At 46.8% G+C, this 27,581-nt stretch overlaps 2 protein-coding genes and 1 long non-coding RNA gene across 4 annotated transcripts; 2 read left to right on the forward strand and 1 right to left on the reverse strand.

Moving 5' to 3' along the window:
- Positions 1 to 2,374: 2,374 nt before the first annotated feature.
- fbxl20 (F-box and leucine-rich repeat protein 20) lies at positions 2,375 to 13,473 on the reverse strand. The gene is made up of 15 exons (XM_040192024.2): positions 13,283 to 13,473; positions 10,444 to 10,505; positions 9,653 to 9,707; positions 9,446 to 9,520; positions 9,207 to 9,301; positions 9,027 to 9,095; positions 8,850 to 8,945; positions 8,486 to 8,612; positions 7,894 to 7,968; positions 7,301 to 7,431; positions 7,032 to 7,092; positions 6,853 to 6,897; positions 6,712 to 6,768; positions 6,396 to 6,608; positions 2,375 to 5,480 (listed from the first exon to the last, which is right to left on the reverse strand). Exons 1-15 carry the CDS (start codon positions 13,322 to 13,324, stop codon positions 5,373 to 5,375), a joined length of 1,311 nt encoding a protein of 436 aa, XP_040047958.1. The 5' UTR covers positions 13,325 to 13,473; the 3' UTR covers positions 2,375 to 5,372.
- LOC120828462 (uncharacterized) lies at positions 13,105 to 14,262 on the forward strand. The gene is made up of 2 exons (XR_005713525.2): positions 13,105 to 13,557; positions 14,106 to 14,262. It is a non-coding gene; the product is annotated as an uncharacterized LOC120828462 (long non-coding RNA).
- A 1,185-nt stretch (positions 14,263 to 15,447) lies between these two features.
- On the forward strand, positions 15,448 to 27,259 carry cdk12 (cyclin dependent kinase 12). 2 transcript variants are annotated; one of them, XM_040191996.2, is made up of 14 exons: positions 15,448 to 17,522; positions 18,337 to 19,023; positions 19,495 to 19,674; positions 19,760 to 19,899; positions 19,993 to 20,163; positions 20,867 to 21,056; positions 21,808 to 21,864; positions 21,981 to 22,082; positions 22,578 to 22,655; positions 22,762 to 22,878; positions 22,991 to 23,122; positions 23,287 to 23,504; positions 23,697 to 24,119; positions 25,638 to 27,259. In XM_040191996.2, the coding sequence occupies exons 1-14, from the start codon at positions 16,357 to 16,359 to the stop codon at positions 26,018 to 26,020; spliced, it is 4,044 nt and encodes a 1,347-aa protein (XP_040047930.2). In that variant the 5' UTR covers positions 15,448 to 16,356; the 3' UTR covers positions 26,021 to 27,259. The 2 variants fall into 2 exon arrangements, with proteins under 2 accessions (XP_040047930.2, XP_077939687.1); XM_078083561.1 differs by having other exon boundaries at positions 23,697 to 24,089.
- Positions 27,260 to 27,581: the final 322 nt, after the last annotated feature.

Genomic DNA, 27,581 nt, shown 5'->3' on the forward strand with positions numbered 1-27,581 from the left:
ACTACTGCACACACTTAAATTTAAGCGCAATCTGAGACCCGCCTTCCCGTGCGTCTGAGGCGCGTGATTGGCTCCGGTTTTTACAACTCTGACCGAATCGGGCACCACGGACGTGGGCGGGGCTTATTTTCCAAATATAGTCTATAGCTCGCATTCGGTTTATAGTGAGGTTCTCTTTTTGAGATCATAGTGAGGATGATTCCTCTTCGTTTTCCCGCCCAGTTTTATGTCAACACATAAAGTGCTTCTTTTTACTCAACTACTTAAAAAAAAAAATGAGAAAAAACAGTGACTACATAATTGCAACAGGTTAAATCAGAGGTCTTCAACAGGGGGTCCGCGACCCCCAAGGGGTCCGCGAAGGTACTGCAGGGGGGTCGCGAAATTTTTGGTTGATAAAGACAATTTTTTCCCCCACAAATGTAAATGTCTTCAGAATCAGAATTTTTTTATGGTCTTTAAATACACATTAACATGAATCCAACATATTGAAGCGAATAAATTGATGGAGAAGAAGTTATCTGTCAGTGCGCAACACACACGTTCAGCTTCCCTCAGCAGCTCTCAAGCTGGGCACCGGTTCACTCACAGCTCCTTTCATGCGAATACGACAGCGCAGGCACCAGCCAATCAGATCGCGTTTATGCTCACGTGTAAAGAGCGGGAAGCTCAAAAATAAAAGATGGCGGACCAAACTCCGTAGAATAGGGGGTCCCTGCTCCACCTCGCCATCAGTCTGGGGAACCTTGGCATGAAAAACGTTGAAGACCTCTGGGTTAAATAGTTACACCATCTAATTTGTAGTATAAATTCCCATATACTTGCCAATGTAGGCTATGCCACAAATGGCCGAGGACTTGTAGACATTTCTGTAGCCTATTTAATGAATTTGCGATTCAGTGCATCTGTCATCTTCACCCACAGCAGTAAAGGACCCATTTGGGATGAGCTGCACTACTTTCGCACATTTGTTCTTTTGCAGGGGAATTGTTTTTGGGACACACTCATACATTTCTTGTCATTTCCCACCTGCCCTCCAAACCCAGAGGTGTAAGTTACCACGTGGGTGCTTGCATTCAGAGTTACTGTATACAGCAGGGGTTTGGCATGATTTGTTTTAAGCTGCCACAACAAGACCCGAGGATTGGCACCCGTCATTTCAAATGCAATGTCATCTCCTGGACTCCCGGGGTCCACTCCACACTCACCTGATGAATTAAATAGACAGGTAGAGTTAACATAAGTGGAATTGCAGAACCATCCACAGTGTGCGACGGAGAGGAAACACTTGTGTCATTTAAGTATTTTCCTCCATCTGCACGGCATCAATTCACCTAAGCGTGACATCAAAATCTGATGTAAACCGTCAGGAAATCCACGTGCTTGGATGAGTTGTGCAAAAGACCCCCAATGAAGACAAGAGGAGAAAACCTTGATTACTGCTTCACTCAGACAGGACACAACAGATTGCAGCGCACTAGAATAAATTTACACAGATTCTTCATCTGTGCTTTCACCTCAGACATGTGCACGTCAGTACAGACAACAGAAACATCACATTTCAAACCAGACACACGCGTATGATAAAGACTGTGCTCCTAGGACCTCACAGAGACCTTTGCGAGGTATGGAAATAAAACTGTTGTAATTTATTATCATTTGTAATTCACCTCCAAAATCTAAACCAGACAAATCTGCAGGTCAGTCACTGCCTTCTCCGTGCCATTGGTACCTCTGCTGCTTCAACCTGGTACCCTCCTCCATTGGACTTTAGAACACGTTTTGGAGCAGAGATGTATTTTATCCTCCATCACTTACATTGACATTGCAGGACTCGGGTGGGACGGGGAGTGGGGATTGAGTCTGCGATTGCCTCATGATGCTAAACCCAAAGTTTATGGGCAATGCTTCCCTAATGTTGCATTTTTAATGTGATGATGTCTGCATTGTGATAAATGTAGAATGAACAATTCTTGCATTTAAAGTGTGGAGAGATGTTTAACGGCCAAATATGAAGTTGAGGATCCTCCACAGAAAGCCAAACCTGCTCCAATGTTCAAATGGTTTTAAGACAGTATAATTCAACCATGTTTACCTCTCAAAGTTGTATTTGAAGCTACAATCACAAAAAAAGTGTTTAGAAAAATCGTTTTAAACTGTTCATTTTATGATGTCCTTTAAGTAAAGAGTATATATAGGAACTAGTGGTTTACTCCACTGTAATCCTGAGTAAAGCAAATACATTTCTCCCATTGAAAAGCGGACAGACCCTGAATCCCGTCACCAGCTGAAAGCTGACCGGCTCTCGGCTGCCATCTGCTGCTCCGACAACAAGAGCAACAAGAGCATCACCAGAGTGAAAACCAGACAAGTCTTAATAATATAGGTATATATTTATTTATACGTATATATTCATTTATAATCGGTTAATTGTAAAAAAAAGAAAAGAAAAAAACATTTACAGTAATTTTATGAACTACAGTCATTGTCAAAACGTTTTTGAAATTTCACAGGTGTCAATCTACCATGAACACACAGTGCGGATTCACCTCTCGCTCTCCGTCCTGATCCTCAACCGTACTCCAGTGTTTGGGACGTGAAACAAGCGCGTACAGCTCGACCGGAAGGTCTAACAAAAGGATGGAGGCGTTTGGGAGGAAAAACAAGTCTGCAGTTTTGCTTTCTCAGGAGCCCGTAGTGTATTTTGTACCTTAGAAAGAGATAAATAGCAGGATGTTTCTTTTGTACAAAACTATCAGGAGAACGTGTTCGTACCCGTGACTCCGTCTAAGTGTTTGGCTTTAAAGCGCGCTGGCTCTGGTGACTCAATCAGTGACTGACGAGGGCGAGACGGTGTTACAACCTGGCTCACTTTAAATCCCGCCACGTTTCCTTCTTCGTCCAGTTGACTGTTCAGACCAGGAGAGTACATTCGATATCTGCGCCATTTTGACTCTTAGTTGTTCCCTAATCCCCCGTAAACCCAGTCAAAACAAACAGAGCCGAGTGGATTACACAGGATTCATCTCGGTTTTTCCTGCCCGACGTGGCCGCCATTGCCATTTTCTGTCTCGCTTGTTGTATTTGGACATGGGCACCTCATGGGAGAGAAAAGCAAGCAGACAAAGCACGCGTTTGGGAGAAAAATCCGATTCAGCCGTCCAGAGAGGTCTCCTTGATGGAAACAATTCAATAGGTGGAATACAAAAAGCATACATAGACTTCCTCATGAACTCAACTCACAGTAAAAAAAAAAAAAAAAAATCCAACTCAAATTTCAACATTTATTTAAATTGCACTGTTGCCAACACTTCCCCTGGACAAAGGCTACACTCTGGACATTAAGTAACAATAAACTCAAACACCATCAGATCAAAACTAAGGACTGGAAGAAGACTCAAACTCATCTCGGAGACAATAAACTTCAAAACACAGAGCAGGCGCAATCCAAACCACACCAAAACAAAAATGCAAAAGAAGAGAAACGGTAGAGATCCAGAGGAAATCAGAAAGAAAAGCAGCAAAGGACACACGTATAAAAGGAAACCGGACGAAAAAAAGAGACGTAGAATGAAGCAGGTGCGAGTGGAGGAGAGGATGATAGATAGAAAAAGGCTTCAATACTTCATAGGGCTGGGGAAGGGGATCCATTATAGCCCTCCGTTATGACAGAGTTCTTTCCAGCAGGAGATCATTTCGGAATAACCTCCGCTTTCAGAGACTCCGACGGTCGGATCCGGTCTCCACCTTCGGCGCCGTCACTGCGCTCCGACAGACGGAGGAGGTCCCAGCGTGCTTCTACTCCATCAACCCCCGCAAGGCCTCGTAGGATTGGAAGTTGCCCGATGCCAGAACCAGGTGCATCCCCTCACCGCTGCACTAGTTCCTCGTCATCAGAACCGTCACCGGTGAAAAACAAGAGCAACTAAATGAAAATCGAACTAACTGATAATAGACGTACTTTGATCGTTTTCAGTTGGCTTTTTCTTTCCATTGTTCTGGTCTGACAGCATGAATCCACGAGGTCGTGTCAGACTTTTATATTCTTTCACGCTGTCAAAAGAGCGTCTTTGTTACTTCCACCGGTGTCGACGCGAGCGGACGTGAGCCGACACGAGCCAGCGTCAGTTCTGCTGTCAAACTCCACGTTGGGTGCCGGCTGGATCGTCTGTCCGAGGCTCCAGCACGTACTCCAACACTTGGACAAGCAAGCGCGAGCCGTGCCGTAGTTCCCTCAGGAAGACCCATCGACAGACATCTCCTGTCTCACATCATCATCATCTGTCGTTTCGCTGGCTTCTACTCACGGACAATATTTACAATTTGATTTTAAAAAACTAGAGGTGTTACATGCAACATTTGGCATCTGAGTTCCCACATGTGATTCTTAATTGGTGTCCATTTTTAGAAAAATATTGAAGTGTTTTTTTATTTTTTTATTCTTCAGCATGTTGAAGCTTCGGATTGTAACAGAGAGAGGTGGGGGTTCAGGTGGAGCAAGTTCAGTGTGCGGATGATGATTCCTCACTGTGTGTGTGTGTGTGTGGTTAGTGAAATGCTAGTCTTAAATTCAGAGATGGCTGTTGGGTAAAGTGTCTTATCATTGCTTAACTGCAATTGGTGCAAATAGCTGCAAATTTCTTTCTTTTCGTCACAAAACAGGCTTTCGGGGGCTTTTCTATGTGTTTGTCTGCTGGACGCATTGCTGCCCATCTTTTCAAAATAGCCTGGAGGAAAAAAGCTAACCGGGTTCTTAAGTCAAATGCCCTTCCCTTCTAGAGGTAGCGGTAAAGTAGACCTTCAACACCGAGGGGGGGAGGTGCGACGGTCGCAGGGATTTTTAAATATTTTGTTAAGAAAGTAGAACCGGTCTCAAAGTGCTGAACAGAAGCGCGCGCTTCTCTCCTAAAATACGAAACGATGGTTTTTGATGGGAAAAATTTGACAAACTCGTACTTCATTTGATGATGAAGAGTTAAATCCCTTCACAGAGGTGACCACATTGGATTTTTACATAACCCTCTTTGTAATACTGGTTCGGCCACTAAACACAGACCAAGTAAGCTCTGACATTCAGTTAATCGGTGTATGCAAGTGTGTCTGAATATCAGAATGCCTGGTGTGTGTGTGTGTGTGTTCTGTATGCATGTGGTGGAGAGATTCAGGAATGTTTTTTGGGGGGAAAAGTTACCCGAGACCATGTGGGTTGTTTTGGTTCTCTCCCCTCTCTCTGCAGCTCCAAACTGGGAGGACACACCAGCATATTCTCTATGACCGGGCGCCACGGCGGGGACGGCAGGTCCGGGGTCAAGCGACGGGGAGGATGTACGAGGGACACGGGGCGTGGAAAGGTCGGGGTTGTTGTCTTTACATCATAGCAGGACGCAGCAGCGGCAAAACCTCTGACGACTGCCCCCGACGGAGGGCGGTGGAGTGACGGGAGCGAAGTACGCGTGCACTTTGATGTTAGGCAGATGGGTCTGTGTTGAGGGACGAAGGAACAACAGATGGGAATAGTTTAGTGGGACAAATACTTCCAAATGAGCACAATTACAGACAGAACGAGATCAGCTCGCTCTGGACAGAAACATCCCTCACTTTTTGGTATTTCACACCTCAGTTTGGATCCACTTCTTGTGGGTGGAGCGGTGACCTGAACACCAGAGTGCTGCTCGCGACAAAATGTTTGAATCCAGGAGATGCCTCTGAAATGTTCTCCGGTGTTGATTCTGAATCAGGCCGTTTTCATAGGAAAAAGGCTGCTGTCATACTGCTTGTTGTGCCCCACTTGTACTCTTCCTTCCTCATTTAGAGGCTGTAGAGCTGATTAGCAACTATGCTACATGCTTGTACATCACCATTGCTGTAAGACATCTATCCACCAGTAAGACACTGTCACGTCAAATGTACTAGCAGCTAGCATAGCCTAGCAGCTACCAACATGTTTGGGCACCATCGGTCCTAAACTGGTCCGACACGTGATGGAATTCCTCTGCACAGTTATGTATGTCGCGCCTCTGTTTGGGTTCCTTCCATTGCAAAAAAGCCCTCTCCGCCTTCAGCTACCGTCTCCCACATTTAACGGACTACAGCTCGCAGCGGTTTCGTGTCAGGGGGTCAACGCACACCGGAAGTAAACAAAGTTCTGTTAACTGCGTTAAAATATTTTATCGCATTAATCTCAGCACCAGTAATCACAGATTAACCCCGTAACTTTGACAGCCCTAATTTTGACACATTTGGGAGAAAGATTCGAGAGGAATCAGCCATTTGTGTGTATAGAAAAAAAATCATAGATCTTATATATCAAAAATTGGGAGCAAACTAAAGTGTATTTTGGATCGACTGCATAAGAATCAGAGTTTATAACGATGTTATAAGCCCGCCGCACTCACCCGTAGTCTCTTGATGCCAGCGCGGGTGATCTGCTGGCAGTCATAGAGCTCGATGCGATCCAGGCTGTGGCAGCTCTTCAGGTGCTCCAGCGAGGCGTCTGTGATCAGTGGGCAGTTGTCGAGCTCGATCACCTCCAGACGGTCGTGAGCGCAGGGGCCACTGCCGAGGTGTCGGATGCCGTCATCAGTGATCAGCTCACAGTGAGACAGACTCTACAAGGAGTGCCGAGACAAGAGCGCCATTACTCGAATATCTGCGACGTGGTGCTTGTAAATACAACAGGACTGGCAGCCACACACACACACACACACTCACCAGGACTTGCAAACGAGGGCAGTGGATGGACAGCTGGATAAGTGTTCCATCTGTGATCTGATGCAAAAATAGATATATTTTTAAATGTCATAACAGCATACAAAAGTGGAACTATAATTTGTAGCTTTGATTGTTTATTACCTGCACACATTCTTCTAAATCCATCTTTTCAAGCTCATGACAATTCTATAGCAGAGAAAGAGACACTATGTTTTCAAGATGCTTTGGGACTAAAAACTAGTGAAATGAAGTCCGAATACTTCAAATGAAGCATGGAATTGTTGCGTTTGTATGAACCAGTAATTCAATGCCACACTCACCCTTGCTAATGTAGTAAAGCCCACATCTGTGAGCTGAGAGCAGCGAGCCACTTCCAATATTCTGAGGGGAGGAGTGGAGCAGAGTTACACGAGTTACGAACGCGGCTGTTGTCCTGGCTCACGGCTGTCACACTATTACGTTAGTTAGTAATTGGACGGGCTTTTTACAAGACGGGAACAGCTACTTGATTCTTTTCTTTCCAAACCATATGATTTAACCCCAAGCGCCAAGTGCAGAGTTAGGATTTGTGTGGAGCGCGTGGACTCACCTGAGGCGAGGGCAGTTCTGTCCCAGGGCGTGCAGGATGGCGTCTGTGATGTTGGCACAGCCCGACACACAAAGAGACTGCAGGCGGTGACAACCTCGGCAAATTGTAATGAGGCCTTCGTCTGTGATCTGCTGCTCACAGAGAAAGTTCTGTTTGCGTTTTTGTGTGCGTGTGTGTGTCTGTGTGGGAGGTCACTTAAAATCAACAGCCAAGGTGAGATGTGAAAACATAAAAACGTTCCTGTGCTCAACACAAGCTATGCTTCTAAATCAATGTGCAACTTTGACAGACAGAGTATTCACGTACTTTAATACAGAGTAAATAAACGGTTTTAAATATTGCTCAAGAAAACCGTGTAGATCAGGCAGAGGAGGAACGGGTGAGAAACAGCTAGGCGAGAGAAAGTGAAGAGGAGGAACTCTGACAAGATGAGATAATGAGTTCCTGAGGTACGAGATGAGAAAGAGAAGGACAGGTGAAGGATGAGGACGAGAGGAGAATACAGGTGGCGATGAATGAGGGGCAATAGTCACATGGAATAGTCTACATGCACGCATACATACACATCGTCTGGCCCCGTAACTTGTACTTACTGAGCATGTCTGCAAATTGAGCGTGACCAGCTCCGGACAGTGAGCCCCAATATGTTTCAGAGCCTCGTCCTCCAACTGTGGAAACACAGTCAACTGTCACTGATATATATATACACACATATATATATACAGACATACATATTTATACCGTAGTGTTGACGGTCAATAGAAAGACATGGTGCTGTACTGTATACGTTGTCATGTTCTGTTAACATGCATGCAGTTCCTCAGAAACATCCTCTGTTGCACAACAAGTGATGCTTTGTTTGCAATAGCAGCAGCTGTGTTGTAATGAAAAAAAGAGGTACTTGGTAGTTAGTACAGCACTTTCTAGTCTTGCAACCCCTCACGTCTCTTCTGCTCTACATGTCATTCACACACTGTTGGCTTTGAGAGCAAATTGAGAGGTTAAGTGACCGTAGCCGGGGGGGGTGGGGGATCACACCCCCCATTTTCGACTTTCTGACCCACAGTTGCTAATGGCCAGAAAACGAACCTAATGCAGTATTGAGCAATAGGAACAGTAACAGATGTTACTCTGAATGAAATAAAATCCTCCATGCCGCAGTACGGATCACCAACTCCAGCGTACCTGTGTGCATCCCTTAAGGAAAAGGCCTTTGAGTCCTGGACAGCAACGCACCAGGGCCTGGATGCCATCCTTGGTGACCTGATCACACCAGGAGATGTTGAGCTGCTCCAGCAGGGGACAGCCCTCACTGACAGGAGGACATTCAGAAAGGAAATACATTTCATTAGGGGGAGAAAGAAAATCATGGGAGAAGAAGAACATGGCACAGAGGGAGGGAGGATATAGGAAACATTATTTAAGTACCTTTTGTGCAATTTACGTCAATTACATAATACATTTACTTGACTGATTTAGGTTCACCAACTGATGATTTCTGAGGGTGTATATGTTGCAAATTCAGGGGAAATGTGTTTCCCATACACACCTGAGAGCTTTGAGTGACAGGTTGGTGATTGAGGTACAGGAGGCGAGGTCCAGGTGCTTCAGCTTGGGACAGAACTTACTGAGGCTATTACATGTGCTGCGGAGGAGAAAAGACAATGAGCCTTTTCAAAGAGAAGCGGCATGATGGGACACTGGCATCCCACAATGATGCCCATACCTGTCAGTGATCTTGGTGCAGCCATTTAGACTGAGCAGCTCAATGTTCCTGCAGTTCTGAGAGAAAGTCCTACAGGGAGGAAAACAAACAGAACTCGCCAAGCGCTCTCTCTCTCTCGCTCTCTCTTCAAGGTCTGAAGTAAATAAAATGTCTGTCAGGTCAAGTCCTCGTCATACTCACCTCAGGGCGCTGTCACCCACCCCCAAGCAACCCCGCAGGCTCAGCTTTCTAAGGAACCCCCCACATCGCTTTGAGATGTTCTCCACCACCCGGCCCTGGAACGAAAGCAATCCACTCAGCCGGCTGTATATGCTTCTAGACCTCCATTTCAAATTAACAACGTATCTCATGTGAAGCGAGAACCGAAAACGAACAAAGCAAAAGACCAAAGTTACAGGTAGGAGATTAGATTTACTCACCTCAATGTCCCTCTGGAAGTCAAAGAGGTCGATTCGTTGCCAGTTGCTGCCATCTAGGGCCAGAACATTCCAGGACTGTGAGAAGGGAGGGAGACACGACGTTTAGGGTCAAGTTTGTTCTCAAACAAACTCAATCACACACTGGAAACACACAAGACAAAAACACATACAGTCACGCACACACACACCTTGTGAACACAGACTCACCCGTGAGACCTGGGCACAGCGACAGAGTGTCACGACATCCAGAAAGGAGAAGATTCTGGAAGACAGACAGGTTCGGTTTAGAGACCCTGATCCCCGCTGCCAGAAGCTTCCTCCTTTACACTAAACCGCCCAACTCGACCCTGCTTCGGCTTCCGCTCGCAGCACTGAGGTGTGAGTGAATCAGCGAATATCCTCTGTTGACTGTGGGCGGCGTGGATGCGTTCGCCCCCTTTGCTTCGGAACAGAGGTGGAAATTTACTACGAGATCCCTCAATGCAGCAAAAAGCTGCGCGCGGGTCGATGCAGGGATGCCCCGAGCTCCAGCACAGCCTGACACCCTCACAAATCAGGGCGCCGAACCTGGCGAGGCAGCACATGGCCAAGCGCCGCAGCACGGGCCGGCAAGGCCGGGGCTTGAGTGATGGCCTTTGTTTTTTGTAGCATCCCATTGTCTTTTTTCCTGAATTCCATTCAAACGCTTTATAGCCCGACAAATCTGTTTTTAATTACAGTTTTAGCATTGGGAGGAGGGGGAGGGGCTCTAATCCTGGTTTAGATTTAATATTTTATATATACACACACAAGTGTCCTACAGTATATGTGTCCTGATCGAGGTCTGCAGTGGGGGGGCGTTCAAGGCCAATTGTGACTTTGTGTACGATTGGATGTTCTGATTGAGAGCGAAAGGCAGGGAGGCGAGTGTGGAGAAGGCAACATGCCATATTTGCTCGCAAAAAACAAAAAAAAACAACTACAAGATTCTAAGTTGTGTGTTTCAAAAGGTCACTCACCGTAGCAACAGCTCCTTGGGCAGCTTCTTATTGATGACCGCCTCGTCACTATTTGTGAACATCTGAAAGGGTACAGAAGAGCATGTGAGTCCTGGGCGTTTTTTTCTTAAGCAAAAGCTGGAGACTCCTCCATCCCCTCGCTTCACTCAAGGATATCCGAAGCATATAAAGAAAAGATAATTTGCTTAATGTCATCAGCCAGGATAGATGCAATGTCATGGAAAACATGTGGCAGCTGAAGGTCAAACAGCACAGCAAACTGTAATTTGTATCTTCTTTACAAAATCAGCAGGAAAGGACTTTGTACTGTCGACTACAGGGCCGGGATTTCCTCCGCTCGCTTGTTATCTTTTCTGCCTGCATATGCTGCCTGTTTACCTCCCCTAACAACAGCGTCCGCATGCACGGAGAACGCCCATTGGAATTAGTTACAATATGTTCTCGTAACTCTGAAACTAAATTTCTCCAGATCTGCAACGGCAAATTGATTTCAACACGCATGATTGTACAAGTCAAAATAGAAAGCTACGATCCGCAGATGAAGCCAAAGTAGACAAAGAGACGGTACATTAGCATTAATTAAGACCAAGCTTCTTGAACACACGCACACACACACACACACACACGGTTCCCATAGTTTGTGATAAATAATAGTCTGCTAGACTTTAAAATGTAAGACGTTGAGATTCAGGTGCCTCCCTTCAGTCACAGCAAAGCAAATCAAGCAACATCTGGCCACATCCATATTCCATTTATCTTTCTAAATCTAGACCAGACGGGTTAATTGAGCGGTGGGGGCTTTAGTGTGTAAATAAAAAGTGCTAATGCTATTTACGGGAGATAAACATCTTTTACTTGTGGAGGTCTATCCTAAAACCACATTCACAATAGCAGCAGATTTTGACATGCACACTTAATCAGACCTCTTCATCAGCACAAACAAACTGACAGGTCTGACTGTCAGTTAAGTTCTGTCAGTTCTGGGTAAGAGCCTCTCCACACGTGCCCACACGCAGGCAGTCTACGCAGGGGCGGCCTGCCAGTGCAGACGTGTACAATTTTGAATGAGTAAGATGGGTCAGACATTTCACGTTTGGATTTGGGGCAAACTGACTAATAGCATGTCCTCCACAGCGCTACGTTCTGTCCAAATAATCCAGGGACATTTCCAAAGAGCCAGCTGAGCATGGTCAACAGGCATACACTCTCCCCTTTTGTAATCTAACATAAATGAATGCGAGCATTATGTTTTCTCCACTGGCCAACTATAGTCAGGGAAGAAGGCCTGGCAGGAGGTAAAAAGCTGGATGGGCTATAACCTCCAGCTAGAGATCATTGTGAAGCTAAACAAAGTGGTCATATTTTTAAAAAACTGAAATGTTCTTGTGACAATATTGTTATTAATTACATATTAGAGGGCTGTAGTCTTTTGTTTAAGGCTGGTATACAGCAGATTAGTATCTTAAACCGGGCAGTTAAGCTTAACAAAATACAACATTTTTGGAAATACATACAAAAGCACAGCTCCCTTTAGTGTATGATGGAGCAATTGGGTTTGAGCCGTTTCACCGCTGTGCCTTTTTGGTGAGCTACATTGCCTGTTATATTGTGTTTTTTACCGGTATATTTGAACTACCTAAATGCATGAGTAAAACATAATAATTATCTTAATTTTGGAAAAATGCAACAGTAATTTGCACAGCCCCTGTACAAATAAACTAAGAAAAAGAAAATTGCATTTTAAACAGCACATATTTTGGTCCTGCATTATGAAAAAGAAAATGCGTGTTGCACATTCTACTACAAAGTTTCCAAGAAATACCCTGTTTACCAGAAACCCCCAAAATCCGAAAAGCACCCTTTTTTATTTTGAAGTAAAGGTCGCCACTTCCGGTTCCGGAATCCGCTTCGCTTGACGCCGCGGCTCTACCGCAGCTGTCGGGCCAGAAGGTAACGGCCTGAATCTTCTGAGTCGTCAGCTGTTGCGCCGTTAAAAATAAATAAAACCACACACGCACACAAATCCCACGCTGCCTGTGGATTAAACCGCACTAAGTGCTTAGACTACACGGCGCAATGTCACCGACCGGGGCTCGTTTCGGGTGCCGTTGTTCCTCCAAAATAGATCAGCTACGCTTGCGGCTGCGACACAAAATTTACACAAATGCTAAATACAACACCGCAACTCGTGTGCGTGTAGCTGCAGTGTAGCTGTCATTCCGTACAGGTAATGGTCCACGTTACACGGACGGTCTGGGCCCATTTGTTGCCCATCGCCGCCACCAGTACCGCAGCGGCCGTGTCAGTGCACAACAATCCGGCTCGTCCGACAACCCAACAACCCCCCAAAAAGTCATATTTGAAGAAAATAAATCACGGCCGGATAGACACAGGTGTAATTGTAAAACCGCTTGTGGGAATTGTGATGTCAACAAATGTCCTTCGTCGGTAAATGTGCTCCGCGCAGCCTCGGCGTCTTTGTTTTGACGGCGCAATGTGAAAAAAGGAGAACGTGTTTGGGACCTTTAAACGCTCCATTTCCACAACAACAACAACAACACTACCACCACTAGTGTTTCGGTCTCTGTGTGTGAAAACGACGACCGCCGTGTTCTCTTCACGTGCCTAAACCACAGAAAAACACTGGCGTTTCTGACCCAATCCCACCGCCGGTGACTGCGGAAGCTGCATCCACCGCCTCCCCGCAGGCGCAGTCCAACAACAAACACGGCGGCGGTTCTCCGGTTGTAGGCCCGCATCCTGACGGGCTCCACGGCTACGCGCGGGGGTGGGGGGACGCGTGTCAACGGCTGCCGGGTCGCGGCGACGGCGGGCTCACCTCGAAGCGGCTCCGCGAGACTCCATTCACCTCCTTCCCCATGTCGGAGGGCCGGTTACCGACGCGACGGATTCGGTGTAGGCGACGCGAAATGCAGATACGGGGCCTCTTCCTTCCGAGTGCCCCGCACGACTATCATGCTACCGTCCTGGCGGCGGCTCCTCGGTGGCGATGTCGTTGTATTTATCGAACTGTAAAAAACAACAACACAAAAAAAAAACTGTCGAGGACGTCTTCTATCGGATTAAATGCGAGCTACGGGCAGCAGACATCCAGTAAGCCAGTTCTCTTATCTGCTCGCGTTGCCCTCACCTCCTCCTCCGCCTCCTTCTTCTCCCCCTACAGGCTACGGCTTTCCATCCATCCACACAATAGCCCGACAGGAATAGGACCTGGAAGCCCAAAATGGAGCTGGTTTTAGGACTAACTTCACATCACTTGTAAAGGAAATTACATTTGCGTTTATTGTCCAAAGAACCAAATAAAAAAAAAAACTTTAAAAAAACTTAAGGCAGGTTTTGGTAGAATTTGACACGACAGAGCTAGAATATATAATAATACATATCGTTGATCCTTTCCTTTGTATACCTTACTTGGAACTGACACATAAAAGGACCTATCCAAGGCTAAATACGTCTAACATGAGTAAGTTCCATCATCGAAGTCTGCTGGCATCATGACACAACAAGTCGCACTGTTCTATTCGGTGCAAAGAAGCGGATTGTTTGGCCCATTATATCATATTGACCATTTCAATGTTTGTTAACTCAATTCCACTGCATTAACTGTTCTCAAAAAAATGTTAACTTTCTTGTTTTTTCAGTACGCGACTTCCTGCTTCTCGTTTGCCACGCCCACTTTGACAATTGATCCAACCAACGTGCAAGGAAGTAGCGCGTCAAATTGCGTGTTCAAACGTTGGAACACGTGCTTGATATGAGTTTATTGTTGTCTTGTGCCACAATAAAAAGGATGTTAATTAATGGTGTCTTTCCATATCCTTTGAAAAATGTGGGTTTAATCTCTTTCTGATGGAAATACCGAATAAATTTGATGTACTAACTGTTTCACTCATTGGAAACTCATTTTATTTCCCTGTATTTAACAAATTATGTTATTGAGTTGACAGCAAACTTCTGTCATTGTAATTCTAAAGCTATAATTTAAATGATACAGGGAGATAAAATGCTCCCTCTGTTCACTGGTGCACTTTATTTTTAACTTTTAAATATTTTTACCCATAGCCTTATACTACTAACCCATAGCATTATAATTTATCTTATTCCTCGTGCACTGTTGTCTTGTCGTCCATTGTCATACGTATGACAATGGACGACAAGACAACAGTTACGCACCACCTCCTGTTACGCACCACCTGCCAAGTCAAATTCTTTGTATGTCTGACATATTATGGCAATAAATGTTTCCTGATTACGGCCCAGCTAAAACAGCTCAAATTCATAACTGAAGAAGTGAAGTGTGGGAAGTTTGTTTCCAGTTATCAGTTTGACTTACTTTATAAGGCTCACTTTATGAAGTTCTCTGTTGGCTTGGCACCATTAAGCTTACCCTGTATTTTATATTCATTGTTTAACTAATCTTAAACACAATTTGGACAGACCGACACAGGCTCAATAGCGACTCTTTTGTGAAATAGATGTACAATCATAACGTAGCCCCATAGAAACCTTCACATTTTCAACTATAAAACTTTGGTCTACATTAAACAGAGACAGACAAAGGGCTCTAGCAGCATTTTCTACACGTTGCAGCTGCTTTCATTTTCGCCTATTGACTTGTTTATTTTCATAATCCACGCTGCCAACTGTTTTTGTTTGGCATATGTATATTTTGAATTTGCACCTGTTAATCTGTTTATATTTATGACGTTTGGGTTATTGTGAACCTTCTCACATTAATATTCGTTACTGATTGCATTTAGTTTATTTGCACTCGAACAATATCCCTAAAAAAACGATCACGTAAATAAATATGTGACACAGAAGCTTGGAGCTGTCAGGGCCCCAGGACGGTTGCTCGTTATGCCTGTCGGTAATCTAGCTTTGCCATGTTAGAAATTTAAAAGCCACCACGATCCTTATACTTCCATTCCCCGGGAATACAGTGCCGCGTGTTGTAATATTTCATACAACAATCCTGTAATACCGGAATGTTGTTCCTTTTTCTTTTTATATTTCCCGTTGCTGGCGCACGACCACGAGTACAGTGGGCGGGCCATGTGTTGTGATAGGCCGTTGCTAAGATACTACCGAGATCGACAGCGTTCCTGTTTCCGGTTCATTCCGCTGTGCGAAGTTGCTAGTCACAGGAGCCACAATGGCGTTTGTAGTCTCCTTCAGATAGGGCTGTGGATGATATTAAATCCACTAGCATCGCCCTAAATATAGGCCTGGTTGACTCCCAGAGCCATTAATAATAAACTGGAACATCTACTGCACACGACAATACTATGATTTCTAATCAATATTGACTTTATAGGAGATAAAACTTATATTAAAGGGAACATGTAAACCGGGTCAAGTTTTCATTTTGTTCGAGAAACGAGCGTCTTTAATGAAGGCATTCACTTAGTTTCTGACTGCTAAGGTCGTAATTCTGTGGAATAAAAGCACCTTAACTTAACTTGGCACTGGACAAGGACACCTTTCACAAAAGGACTTTTTCTTTTTCACGAGTCGGCTCGCTAGCCGTCGAGCATTAGCTAGCAGTGCTAGCTAAATTAAGGACTGAGACGACAGCATAGTGCTCCGATGTTCGCCTGGGATCTTTTTCATCCACTGACTAATTCAATCTGCGTGCTCTGCAGTGCTGGAAACCCGTGGTATCGTTCTGCTTAGTCGGACTGCGTTGGCTATCCCGATGGAATGAATCGGCGTTGAGGAGGACTGGACGCGAGCGGCCTTGGTGTGTTTATATTTTCTTTCTCCCTCTGCTTAGTAACTTAACGTTTCTGTTGTGGGTTTGGAGGCGCTCTACTCTCCCCCCCTTGTGAATGAATTGCCTGGACCACCGAGGCCCAGTTGCAGCCGAGGTACCGACGCCGGACGTGAGGGATGCCTGGGTCGGACCGACACCATGGGACCAAGAGGAAGCCGGAATCTAGCGGTGTGCTGCACCAGACCCAGGCCTCGACTCGCGCCTCTGCGGCCGACAAGACGAGCAAGGAGGGTAAGGTGCAGTCGAAATCTTCGATGTCCTCTTCCAAACGCAAACGGCACAAATCAACCAAACATAGTCGCGGGTTCTCGGCGGCGCCAGTACCCGAAGATTATACCCTCGGCGATGCGGCGCCACCTGGCGTCCACACGGTGAAGCCTCTGGTGGAGTACGACGATATCAGCTCCGACTCGGACACTTTTTCAGACCCGCCGTCGAGGCCTTCGGAGAGGGGGGGAGTGGACCGACTGGAGCCGTCGCCAGACTACGACGGGGATGACGTAGACATAGAGGCCGACGGTAGCGAGGACACGGGCCACAGACACTACCGGAAAAAAGCCAAGGACCCCAGCACAGTTAGAGACTCTGGAAATGGAGAACGTGGGTACAAGAAAAAGAACAGCAAAGATCGCGAGAAGGGGAGTGCCGGGAAGAGCAAGGAGAAGGCCGCGTCCTCGGGCCCCTCGTCCAAACGCCAGGTCCAGCCCGAGGGCGACTCTAAACGGGGGGAGCTGATGCTCTCTACCCAGGTGCAGCCTGTGGCGAGCGTGGGCAGCACCACCTCCTCCGCATCCTCATCTCGCAGCAAGGAGAGCAGCCGCTCGGGCAAGTCTCGCAAAGACAAGCAACAGCGGCGGGAGGGCCGCGCGGAGGACGGCCGCGGCTCCTCCCAGAGGAACCGAGCCGACAGGAGCCACCGCAAGTCCTCCAAGAGCCACAAGTCCAGCCCCAAGGGCAAGGCTGCGGCCAGGGGGAGCCCCCGCCGGAAGGGCACCGGCTCGGCGCTCTCGCCCAGTCCCAGAAGAGGGGCCGGCAGCGAGAGTCCACAGGGCGGCGGGTATGGGCAGCAGGGGGACGACGGCTACTCCAGGCGGAGGGTGGCCCAGCAGAGCCCCTGTCCGTACGGGGACATGTCCCGCCGCAGCAGGCAGAGGTCGGACAGCCCCTACGGCAGCAGACACCGGTCCTCCAGCTACGAGAGGGACAGCAGCCCCTACTCGAGGAGGCGCTCCAACAGCCCCTATGGCGCCCGCCGGTCCTCCAGCACCAGCCCCGTGTCACGGTGAGTACAGGCGGCCAGGCGTTCGTGGGGGGGGGGGGGTAATGGTGTGGTAGTGTACGCGGACACACGCATTTCCGATCCACGATGCTGCTCATTGACAGAAGTCAGTGGGACCGGTTCTTACTCGCAGAGGCCTTCTCCAGCCAACAGAGGGGGGTTCAGCTTGTACGCCCCTAAGGACGTTGATAAAAGCCTGATGGTGACAAAATGAAAGGATGGTCATTGTGTCATGACAGGCAAATGTTAGGATGTATTGCGTTTATTTATTTTATTTTAGAGCTTTGGTTTAAGGGCTTTACTGCACTCATCAGACTGACTGACAGTAGATTTTAGCCGCTGTTTTCCTTCAAAGGCAGCTTTAAAAGCTGGGAACACACTTACATTGTTTTATAAATAAGGATCAGTCATGTTAGTGTTTAATGCAATAGTTCCACTTCCTAAAAAGCCATTTGTCATGTCCACGTTTTGGTTTTAGTATACCTACACTACGAGTTAAAATTTGTATACAACATGCACAGATTTTAATTTGTATTTATAGAATCAAGGATACCTGAAAAGCCTTTGAATGTATTTTATGGTTAACAGCGACTGAAATAGTCAAAGCAAATGTTAAATAGCTCATTACACAAGGAGAAGGCGCTATCACAGTTTTGAAACTAAGTCACTTGGTTTTGGAAAGAATCTTTTGTCTATTTCTATATGTATTCTATATCAAAAGATCTCATAATAGCCAGTTTACTACCCGTTCTATCAACAGAATGCATGCTATTCTTCATCTACACAGAGATGTCAACAATTCATTTTTTTAATTTAGGCGCTCTGGCCGCTCCAGGAGTCGTTCCCCTGTGCACTACTCGTCTTCTCGTCGCTCCTCCTCTCGGTCCCGTGGCAAGAGGCATAGTTCCTCCGTTGCAGCGGGGGCCGGCTCCCACAGCAGCCGACCAGCGAGCCGCTCCCCTCCCTCCTCCCGCCTGCCACTTAACTCCAGCCTGGGAGCGGAGCTGAGCCGCAGGAAGAAGGAACGGCAGGCTGCCGAGGCGGCTGCCCGTGCTAGTGGCGGGGCGTCCCCTCTTCCGCCAGCAGCGGCGCGCAAGTGTGCCGGCTCCTCGTCGTCGTCAAGGCCCACTAAAGCTGCAGCTCCACCGCCAGAAAGAGACTCGACAGCAGCAGAACCTCTGCCCCCACCGCCTGTGCCGTTACCCCAGGATGCTCCCGGCGGTGAGGATCCGGTCGCTGTGCCGCTACCTTCCTCGTCCGCCTCCTCTACGGCCCCGCCTCAGCCCTCTCCTCCTGTGCCACCCGCCCCAGCCACGCAGGTTCCACCACTTCCCCCTCAGGCAGAAACGAGTATCCAGCCTCCTACACCGTCAACCGCCCCCCATGTCGCACCGCCGGCTTCGGTTCCCATGCGCAGCCCTCTCCGGCAGATCCCGTTCCACAAGACGTCGACTCTTCCTCTCCTGCCTTTACCGCCTGCACTGCTGGGAAACACTCAGGACAGGTGAGTTCCCCCTAACAGGGACACATACCAACGTAATGTCTTACAGCAGCCTCAGGTGCAGGAGGACATAAGAAGTTAATTTACAGCACTGGACTGAATGCACATTCATCTCATCTGTGCTCTTGTAATAAAGTATTCATTCCATCATTGTCATCCCTAATGTAGAGTAAAACATTTCACAACCTCACTTTAGAGGCTAGTTTATTAAGTAGTGTTATTTGTGTTCTAAGTCACACATGAAAGTGACTGACCCGCCTGCTTCTCTCCATCACCATGGAGCGGCCATACACACTTTTAGTTTAGCACTTTGCGTACTCTTAGATGCCCACAACTTTCTCCGCCCACACACGGTAGTTTTACAATAAAATGGTCAGCTGGGTGAAAAGGTCAGTGGTGGCGTATACACATGAGGGCGTGCTCAGCACATTGGATATCTGTTTTTCTCTAAACTTTTGTGTTTTGCATCATCAGTCCAAAGAAGTCCACCCCCCCTCAGAGGCCATCCAGGAAGGAGAAGGAGGTCCGGAGCCGACCGTCACTCATCGACCTTCCTTTACCCCCCACCCTTCCTGGAGGTGACTCCTCACCCCCACAGTTCCCCACCCAGCAGGCGCCACCGCTACCCCAGGCAGTCCTTAAGAAGAGACCAAAGTCCGTGACTCACTCACCCACTCCCAATCTTACTCTTCAATTTCCACGTTAAGTCAAATCTGAGTGTTTTTTTCTTGTTTTTCAGGATTTGCTGCCCGCGATATGGTGAGCGCAAACATACCCAGAGCGACTGGGGAAAACGCTGTGTAGATAAATTTGATATCATCGGCATCATAGGAGAAGGCACCTACGGCCAAGTGTACAAGGCTAAGGACAAAGACACAGGTAAGTGAACATCACCAGGACACGCGTCGCCCTCGTACTCGTGTGTTCAAATCTAAAAATGTATTTATTTCATTAATTTTTTTAACGTGACAGGTGAATTAGTGGCTTTGAAGAAAGTGCGTTTGGACAACGAAAAGGAGGGTTTCCCCATCACAGCCATTAGAGAGATCAAGATCCTGCGGCAGCTCAAGCACCGTAGTGTTGTAAACATGAAGGAGATCGTCACCGACAAGCAGGATGCACTTGACTTTAAAAAGGACAAAGGTAAGAGGATTATATATTTAAAACATGACAGTGCGAGTCAACCGCTGTGACCGGCAGGAACTGCTAAGACGCGTTGCTACGATCCGTGTCAAAATTAAAACATAGACTTGTTTAATTCAAAACCGTGACCAAATGACAAATTACTACTTATTCCTTTGCCATGTAAATCCCTACCTTGTATGTTACTGTCTATTATTCACATTCATATTTTGAATTGACATTTAGACTCAAATATTTCAATTCATATGCAGTTTAAAAGTATCAAATCAGGAATCAAATCAACTTTTAATCACAATGTATCAGACCCTAGTAAACAGATATTGTTAATTTCATGATGTGTATCACATCTTCAGGAAATCTGAATATAATTACAGCAGTGGGTCCGGTAGCACAATAAGTTAACGTAGTGAGGATTCACAATAGTAGCCCTTCTTTGGAGTTTCATCTCACATGAAGCAGTGCTGGTTTACACCTTAAGAAAGGAACATGACGCGGTGCTGCAGCTGGCTGTGCACTTAGAACAGCGTTTCAGCTCACTGTCGAGCCTTCTCACTAGATGCGGAACACATTTAAAGTGAGGTTAAAAGATATGCGCTGATGAAAGGACAATAGCAAACCTTTTACACCTTCGATTCTTGACACTTTTAGGGTTGAGTATGTTTTGTGTTTCTGGTTTCTAAATACATCTTTACTCCGTATTTAGGTGCTTTTTACCTGGTGTTTGAGTACATGGACCACGACCTGATGGGCCTCCTGGAGTCTGGCCTGGTCCAGTTCTCCCATGAGCATGTCCGCAGCTTTATGCGCCAGCTGATGGAGGGTCTGGACTACTGCCACAAGAACAACTTCCTGCACAGAGACATTAAGTGCTCCAATATACTGCTCAACAACAGGTGAGGAAAAGCAGAAGGAGTGAAGTATTAAAGTGTCCGTTGTTTAGACCTTTGGTTGCGCTTCATCTGCCGTAGCTGCTAGCATTTACTTGATTAGCAGTAAGGACCTTTTCAGGTGATTTTCCATGCTACCTTTTATGAGCATGTGTTAATTTAACTAACCTCTGAACCCCTTCTGTAAAACTGACTTAAACAATATCCGCTATAATGGAGCAGCAGCACCATCAACATCCACAACAGTAGCTCTGAAGTGATCCTGCAGAGGGTTCAAATGCAGCTGTACTCTGTAACAATTGTAAACTCAAAGACCAAAAGCAGTCACATGCTAACAATGATTGGAATGCAAGAGGTGTGTGCGAAGCAACAAAGGCAACTGCTTTGCTTCTAACTCGGGCTTCAAATTACAGCTCCGATAGCCAAGAGGCGAAGAGAAAGTAGCTCAATGGATGAAAAATGGATCCATTCAGTTGGGACATTTGTTCGCTGTCATTTATTTTTTCGTTTAAACACTCGCTCTAATTATGTGTTGACCTTTTTTAAAAAAGCAGCATGTATTTATTATTTAACCTGAATTAGAAGAGAAGAAAATTCTATATTCTTTTTATATTTCTATGAAAAGAAAGCGTCCTGATTTTGTTTAGATGCAAACTAGTTAAAGAGGCAGAGTTGTATTTAGTGTCTCGGGGTCAGTTACTGTCAGTGTTTCTTCCTGGTTTTGTTGCCGCTGATCCCTCTCCTTTTCTCCGCACAGAGGGCAGATCAAACTGGCTGACTTTGGTTTGGCTCGGCTTTACAGTTCAGAGGAAAGGTAAGACGTCCAAGGCTTTTTCCCCAACACTGAATTAGATGTCTCGATGGCAATTGATTGCACACATGCTGTATGAAAAGGCAGAGTCTCATCCTCCCCCCTTCTCCCCCCCTCAGTCGGCCGTACACTAATAAAGTAATCACACTATGGTATCGGCCCCCTGAGCTCCTGCTGGGAGAGGAGAGATACTCTCCAGCCATTGATGTATGGAGCTGTGGGTGAGTAGAACATCATCCATTCACACTTAATAACAAATGAGTATTTTCTTTCTGCCGTGTAAACTAGACTACGTGTTTGCAGCACACTGAGTAACTTTTTAATCCCGAAGCACCGTTTACCACTGAGACACAAATGGAGCTCCCTCAGGAGTGAGATGCTTGATTCTTTTCATTCTGCTGTCAAATGTTAACTTGATTATAAAGTAGAGGACCATTTAACAAAACATCTTTTAAGCAGTATGAAGAAAGAAAAACGTTGCCCCGGGAATACATTTCTATACTACTTGTTCACTCTTTGTCTCTAGCAATCTTCTTGAACTATGATTGCTAGAGTTTGAGGGAAACACAAAAGGTATCTTAAAAAGCCAAATGTAGTAAGATTTATTTACACAATCCCACTCATCCTGTCTGACGAAGACAGTTTTTTTTAAACTAAGTTTGGTGAGTGGTTGTATATACTTTGATACTACTTCTGCTCATTCTTTGTCATGACAGGTGTATTCTGGGAGAGCTCTTCACAAAGAAGCCCATCTTCCAGGCCAACCAGGAGCTTCTTCAGCTGGAGCTCATCAGGTCGGTCACCCCCTCCTGAGCATAAAGCACCTCCAGTAATGCTGCCACCGCTACACCCCGATATCTTTGTTTCATCATCGCTGACCGTTGTGTCCTTCCCCCACAGCCGTCTGTGCGGGAGCCCCTGTCCTGCAGCCTGGCCTGACGTCATTAAACTTCCCCTCTTCAACACCATGAAACCCAAAAAGCAGTACAGACGGCGGCTGCGGGAGGAGTTTGCCTTGTACGTAGCAATGCTGAGTTGTCTCCCCCCCCCCCCCCCCCCCCCCGCGCAGCTGAGGTCAGCCAGTGTCTCTTTCTACAGTTGAAAAACCTTTTTTCTTCCTTTTGCGCAGTCTACCGACTCCTGCCCTGGACTTGCTGGACCGAATGCTGACCCTCGACCCCGCACGGCGCTGCTCATCAGAGCACGCGCTCAACAGTGACTTCCTGAGTAACGTTGAGCCCAGCAAGATGCCGCCGCCAGAGTCAGTAGCCCAATGGCCTCCGCTTACCCCTTTTACTTATGTTCTATTCAATATATATATATATATATAAACATGCATCTTTTTTTAACAAATTGTGAGAGCTGAATGCTTTTTGTTGTTTATAAATCTTATTTGGGGTGTAATAACCTATCAACTGTCTACAGTCTCCCGCACCACCAGGACTGCCACGAGCTGTGGAGTAAGAAGAGACGCCGCGCCCGTCAGAGCGGGGTGCCCGAAGATGTGCCTGTGCCCAAAGTGCCCCGCAAGGATGCGACCGGGACCTCCAGCGGAGAAAACAGCCGGCCTCAAGCCAGCCCGGCTGGAGCCCCACCGCCGGAAAAGCCGCCCCCTGCCGCTAACTTGGAGAGTGAGTTGTCAGGTAACTGCCGCCTAGGAGACCTTGGGGAAACACTGGTCCTAATACGACACTTATTTGATACCCTGTTGACAGAGGTTGAGGCTGGTATGCTGATATACTCTTTGCACTTATTCAGAATAAAATGTCTCTGAAGGAGATATTTATCTGATGCTTTTTCATAGTCTGATTGGTTGTTCTTGTGGATGCGTTCAGGACTGGGGGTTGCTGCAGAGCAGTTGAACCAGACGGAGCTGGCGGTGCTGCTGAACCTCCTCCAGGGACAGACGGACCTCAGCCTGCCCCAGGTGGCTCAGCTTCTTAACCTCTCCAAACCAGAGACACTCAGCCAGTCGCTGTCTGCCCTCAGCAATCCCTCTGACCCCCAGGGGGCGCCAGAGGACCGGGCCCAGCCCGCTGCCAGGTCCCAGCCCCCAGAGCCACCTCCCGAACCCCGGGAACTCTCGCCGACATCCGGAGACCCGGCACTCAGCCAGGAAGACCAGGCCGGCCTTCTGGCTCTCATTCTGGGCCACATCATAAAGCCACAGGCCGAGGAGCAAGGCGACGAGAGCAATGGCGTCCAATCAGAAGAGGCACTAATGCGCGGTTCGTCTGCCTCTACTTCTGATCGCAAGGGCAAGTCCGGGTTTAGTCTCTAGAGGGTGGAAAGTGTGGGGGGGGGGGCACCAAGGTCAGTCGAAAATCACTGGGAACAGCGAGAATGAAGAGAGCAGGGCAGACAGAACAGATAGAAGCCACCTGAGTTGTTATTTCAGATTCCTGTGTACTCTTATCAAATTTAGACTTCCTGATGAAATCAACAGTGATGAATTAACCAAATGAATTGGGTCATTAGTCCTATCATGCATCCCCCACCCTTTCCATTACCCTTGACATCCGCCACACGCTCGCCACAGTCCCGTTTAACCACCTTCCGTGTTGAAAAATGCAGTGCCTCGCAAAATGTCCCCCCAGCGTTTGTCGTCATGTGACCCTGGTAACCAGGTAACACGGTTATCTCTCACTGGTGTACTCAATAAACCAGGAGAAAGTTTAGTTTTATTCATTTTAGTCAACGGGAAGGTTCACACTGTACTGTTCCTTCCACATTTCTCCCACTTCCTTGTTTCTTTCTCACGGACTTTGTTTCTGTATCTTTCCTCTGAACTCTCCACTCATGTTCTCACTTCATTTTCATCATAAAGCAAGTGTCATGGATTCTTCACATGAGGCGATGTTGCTTTAAACAGTCTGTAATGTCAGCCTTTTTATGAAGAAAGTCTAATAAATTATCAAGTGAAAATAAATGTTTTGAGTCTTTAGACCTCACCTGCATGTGTTTCTTTTAACTTTGGTTGGTCACACTTTTTTTTGTTTTTAAACTGTTCATTCGGACACTGATATTAATTCAAAATGGCATTAGCAAGTTGAATAAAACTATTGGCTGTGCTGCTGACACTGGAAAGGTAACGGTCCTGTTTTCTTCTGCTCATTTCTCCTGGGAAGCACTGCTATAGAAAGGAATGAGACAACCTGGTTTTGTTATTGTGTTTCCTCTACATAAGTCACCCTTCCTGTTCATCCAGCTGTACGTGCCCCTCCTGATGTTCTCATCTAGTGACCACATTTTCCCTTTACTGAAAGTTGTTGGTGGGAGGAAAAGCAAAAACGTCTGAATCTCTCTTGCATAAATTTTATGCAATATAGTTTCATTCCATATAGTGAAACGGTTCAATGTCAAACAGTTTCATTTTCAATGTTTAGATTTAATATATCTGATTAGGAGCATGCCTGTATGTTTTTCTTCTTTTTTTTTTCGAAGGCCGACTTTCAGGTCATCGTAGTTTTATCTTTTGCTCCATATGTTAACTTTATTGCAGCAGTACTGGCCGATAAGTTTTCCCTCATAGTTCTAAGATGCACTTCTAAAATGTGGTGAGACATTTAAAGTGCCGTGCTCTCCCTCTTGTGGAGAAGGTAGGAATTTCAACTGTCAGGCCCTTTCATAACAAATGCATTGCTATTTTCTGTGAGTGCAGATCAGAACAGAAGAGGACAAATGACGTTTGGGGTAGTCGTATAGATGGTGCACATTAAAAATTGCTATGCTTTGATGCCTAACGTTGTGTCCTCTGTCCCGTTTGGCCCCGTCAGATGGTACGACATCAAAGAGCAAAGCGCTTGGGGTCAACCAGGTGCCTCCATCTGCTGAGCAGCGTCCCCCCTCTCCACCCGGGCCTCCTCCGTCAGCTCTCCCCCTGGGGCGAGAGGCCCGTCCCAGGCCGGACATCAGCCCCGCCATGGCGGCTGCCTTGCTCCAGCTCATCTCTCAGCAGGACTCTGAAGAAGCCGGGAACCCCGAGCCCGGCGATGACCCGTCTCCGGCGGGGGATGCCCCGCCCCCTCCTCCACCCCGGGTTGCTGACCCCAAACCTGCAGCCGACGCCCCAGCGGGACTGGGGACCGCTGCTCCTACCGCTGCAGCACAGTTCCCCAAGGACCAGGACCTGCGCTTTTCTCACGGAGCCGCCCGCTGACCCCCCGAGGTGCACCGAGGCGGCTGCGTTGTTCCCGGCACGCAGAGGAAGAGTGCAGATGGGACACTGGACGCATGAGCAGGTAGCTAAAGTTGAATCAAAGATTATGAAAATGAATGTCTTAAGGAAAGAGCTGCAGGGCCTCGCCGGGTCCCGATCACCACCGGGAGCAAAGCCGCTGCATTGGAGGGAGTGTTTGGACCTGGGCTTGATCCGAAAAAAATCCACAAAGTGACCGTTGCCCACTGCAATCCTTTCCCTGTTCACTGAAGATCCTGACTTGAATGAAATTTAGCTTCCAAACTGAGTGCCGTGCAGCTGACACTCAACGTAGAAAGCAGCTGTGATCTTGTTTTTTCTTCCCCCAAACAAATGATTGTCACGTCCTCTTGCAGTGACTGCTTCTGACGTCTGTTTTCGGAGGTTGGGCTGGGCGTCCACTCTGATATAGGGGGGGGGGGGTGTGACTGTGATGGAAGCTAAACTACTGTGAATGGGTATTTGAGACGGACCACTGGAGCTACACGAGTTTCCCCTTGTGCCGCACATGCCGGCCAGCGCTGCTGTTTTCAGCCTTGTGCCTCCTTAGTGACCCCTAAAGGATGTCGTCCTATCGGGGGGAGCGTGGGTTGAGTTTCTGCTTTGGATGATGCTTACAACAGTGCACATCTGCAGGACTGTATTATTTTTTGTTTAGTTTTTTTCACACAAAGACTACTCCATGTTTTCTTCTGTCTGTTATCAACAACTGATCGTGTTGTCGCCGCGTGAAGGTTTTCCTTTAGCATACAGCAAAACGCATAAACCTGCAGTACTTCTTTCCTGTCTCTAATATGGATTTAACCACAAACTGCTCCATAATACTCAAGCTATTCTGCTAGTTGAGATATACAACCCTAGAAACATGTACCCACAGAGAGCAACCCTTGTTTTGGCTACCTGGTGGGCTGTGAAAGCCCTTTCTAAAATGCCACCGCCTACCTGCCAACATGTGCAACAAAAGCTTCTTTTTTCTTTTTCTCCTTTTTTGGTGGTTATTTTCTACATAAAGAAAATTATTCACGCTTAAAATAAAAAAATTGGTCCATGGTTTTTTTGTATGTTTGTTTTGCTTTGGAGAAGGGAATGCTGGAGGAAATGGTTTGGTGTGTCTGTAAAAAAGAAGGAAAAAAAATAATATTTTGTAATATGTGTTTTTCTCGGTTGAGTTTATTAAAGGAAGTAATGCGACCAGTTGAACGGTGTCTCCTGGTGTGAATGTTTTCTCTGAAGTGGCCACTAGATGGTAACCCCTCACTCGTACAGCGCCGCTGATATCTGCAGCAGTCATGCACCAGAGTTCTGATGATTCTCATTCATCTTACGATCTGGCAACTCCTGTTGGGCTTTTTTTTTTACCAGGAACATGTCATTGATCGTAAAGGTCACATGACAAGACAAGGGTAAAACACAATGTAAGAACCCACTGTTCATAATCTGAATGAGGTGCTTGTTTTGTTGGTTATCGCTAATCGAGTTTGCAGGTAGTCCCGTGTTTATTTAAATCCATATCCATACGTGT

This window comes from Gasterosteus aculeatus, chromosome 11 (genome assembly GCF_964276395.1).
Source record: "Gasterosteus aculeatus chromosome 11, fGasAcu3.hap1.1, whole genome shotgun sequence".
Classification (NCBI taxonomy): domain Eukaryota; kingdom Metazoa; phylum Chordata; class Actinopteri; order Perciformes; family Gasterosteidae; genus Gasterosteus; species Gasterosteus aculeatus.

What these genes read in the sequence shown, in the direction of transcription:
- fbxl20 (XM_040192024.2), bottom strand. Translation starts at nt 13,324, where the DNA reads ATGGGGAAGGAGGTGAATGGAGTCTCGCGGAGCCGCTTCGAG. An exon ending in GTGGGTGACAGCGCCCTGAG is followed by an intron (nt 9,096 to 9,206) that starts GTGAGTATGACG and finishes TCCTCCCTGTAG; the next exon opens with GACTTTCTCTCAGAACTGCA. An exon ending in GCCCTCGTTTGCAAGTCCTG is followed by an intron (nt 6,609 to 6,711) that starts GTGAGTGTGTGT and finishes CACTCCTTGTAG; the next exon opens with AGTCTGTCTCACTGTGAGCT.
- cdk12 (XM_040191996.2), top strand. Translation starts at nt 16,357, where the DNA reads ATGCCTGGGTCGGACCGACACCATGGGACCAAGAGGAAGCCGGAATCT. An exon ending in AATATACTGCTCAACAACAG is followed by an intron (nt 21,057 to 21,807) that starts GTGAGGAAAAGC and finishes TTCTCCGCACAG; the next exon opens with AGGGCAGATCAAACTGGCTG. An exon ending in CTTTACAGTTCAGAGGAAAG is followed by an intron (nt 21,865 to 21,980) that starts GTAAGACGTCCA and finishes TCCCCCCCTCAG; the next exon opens with TCGGCCGTACACTAATAAAG.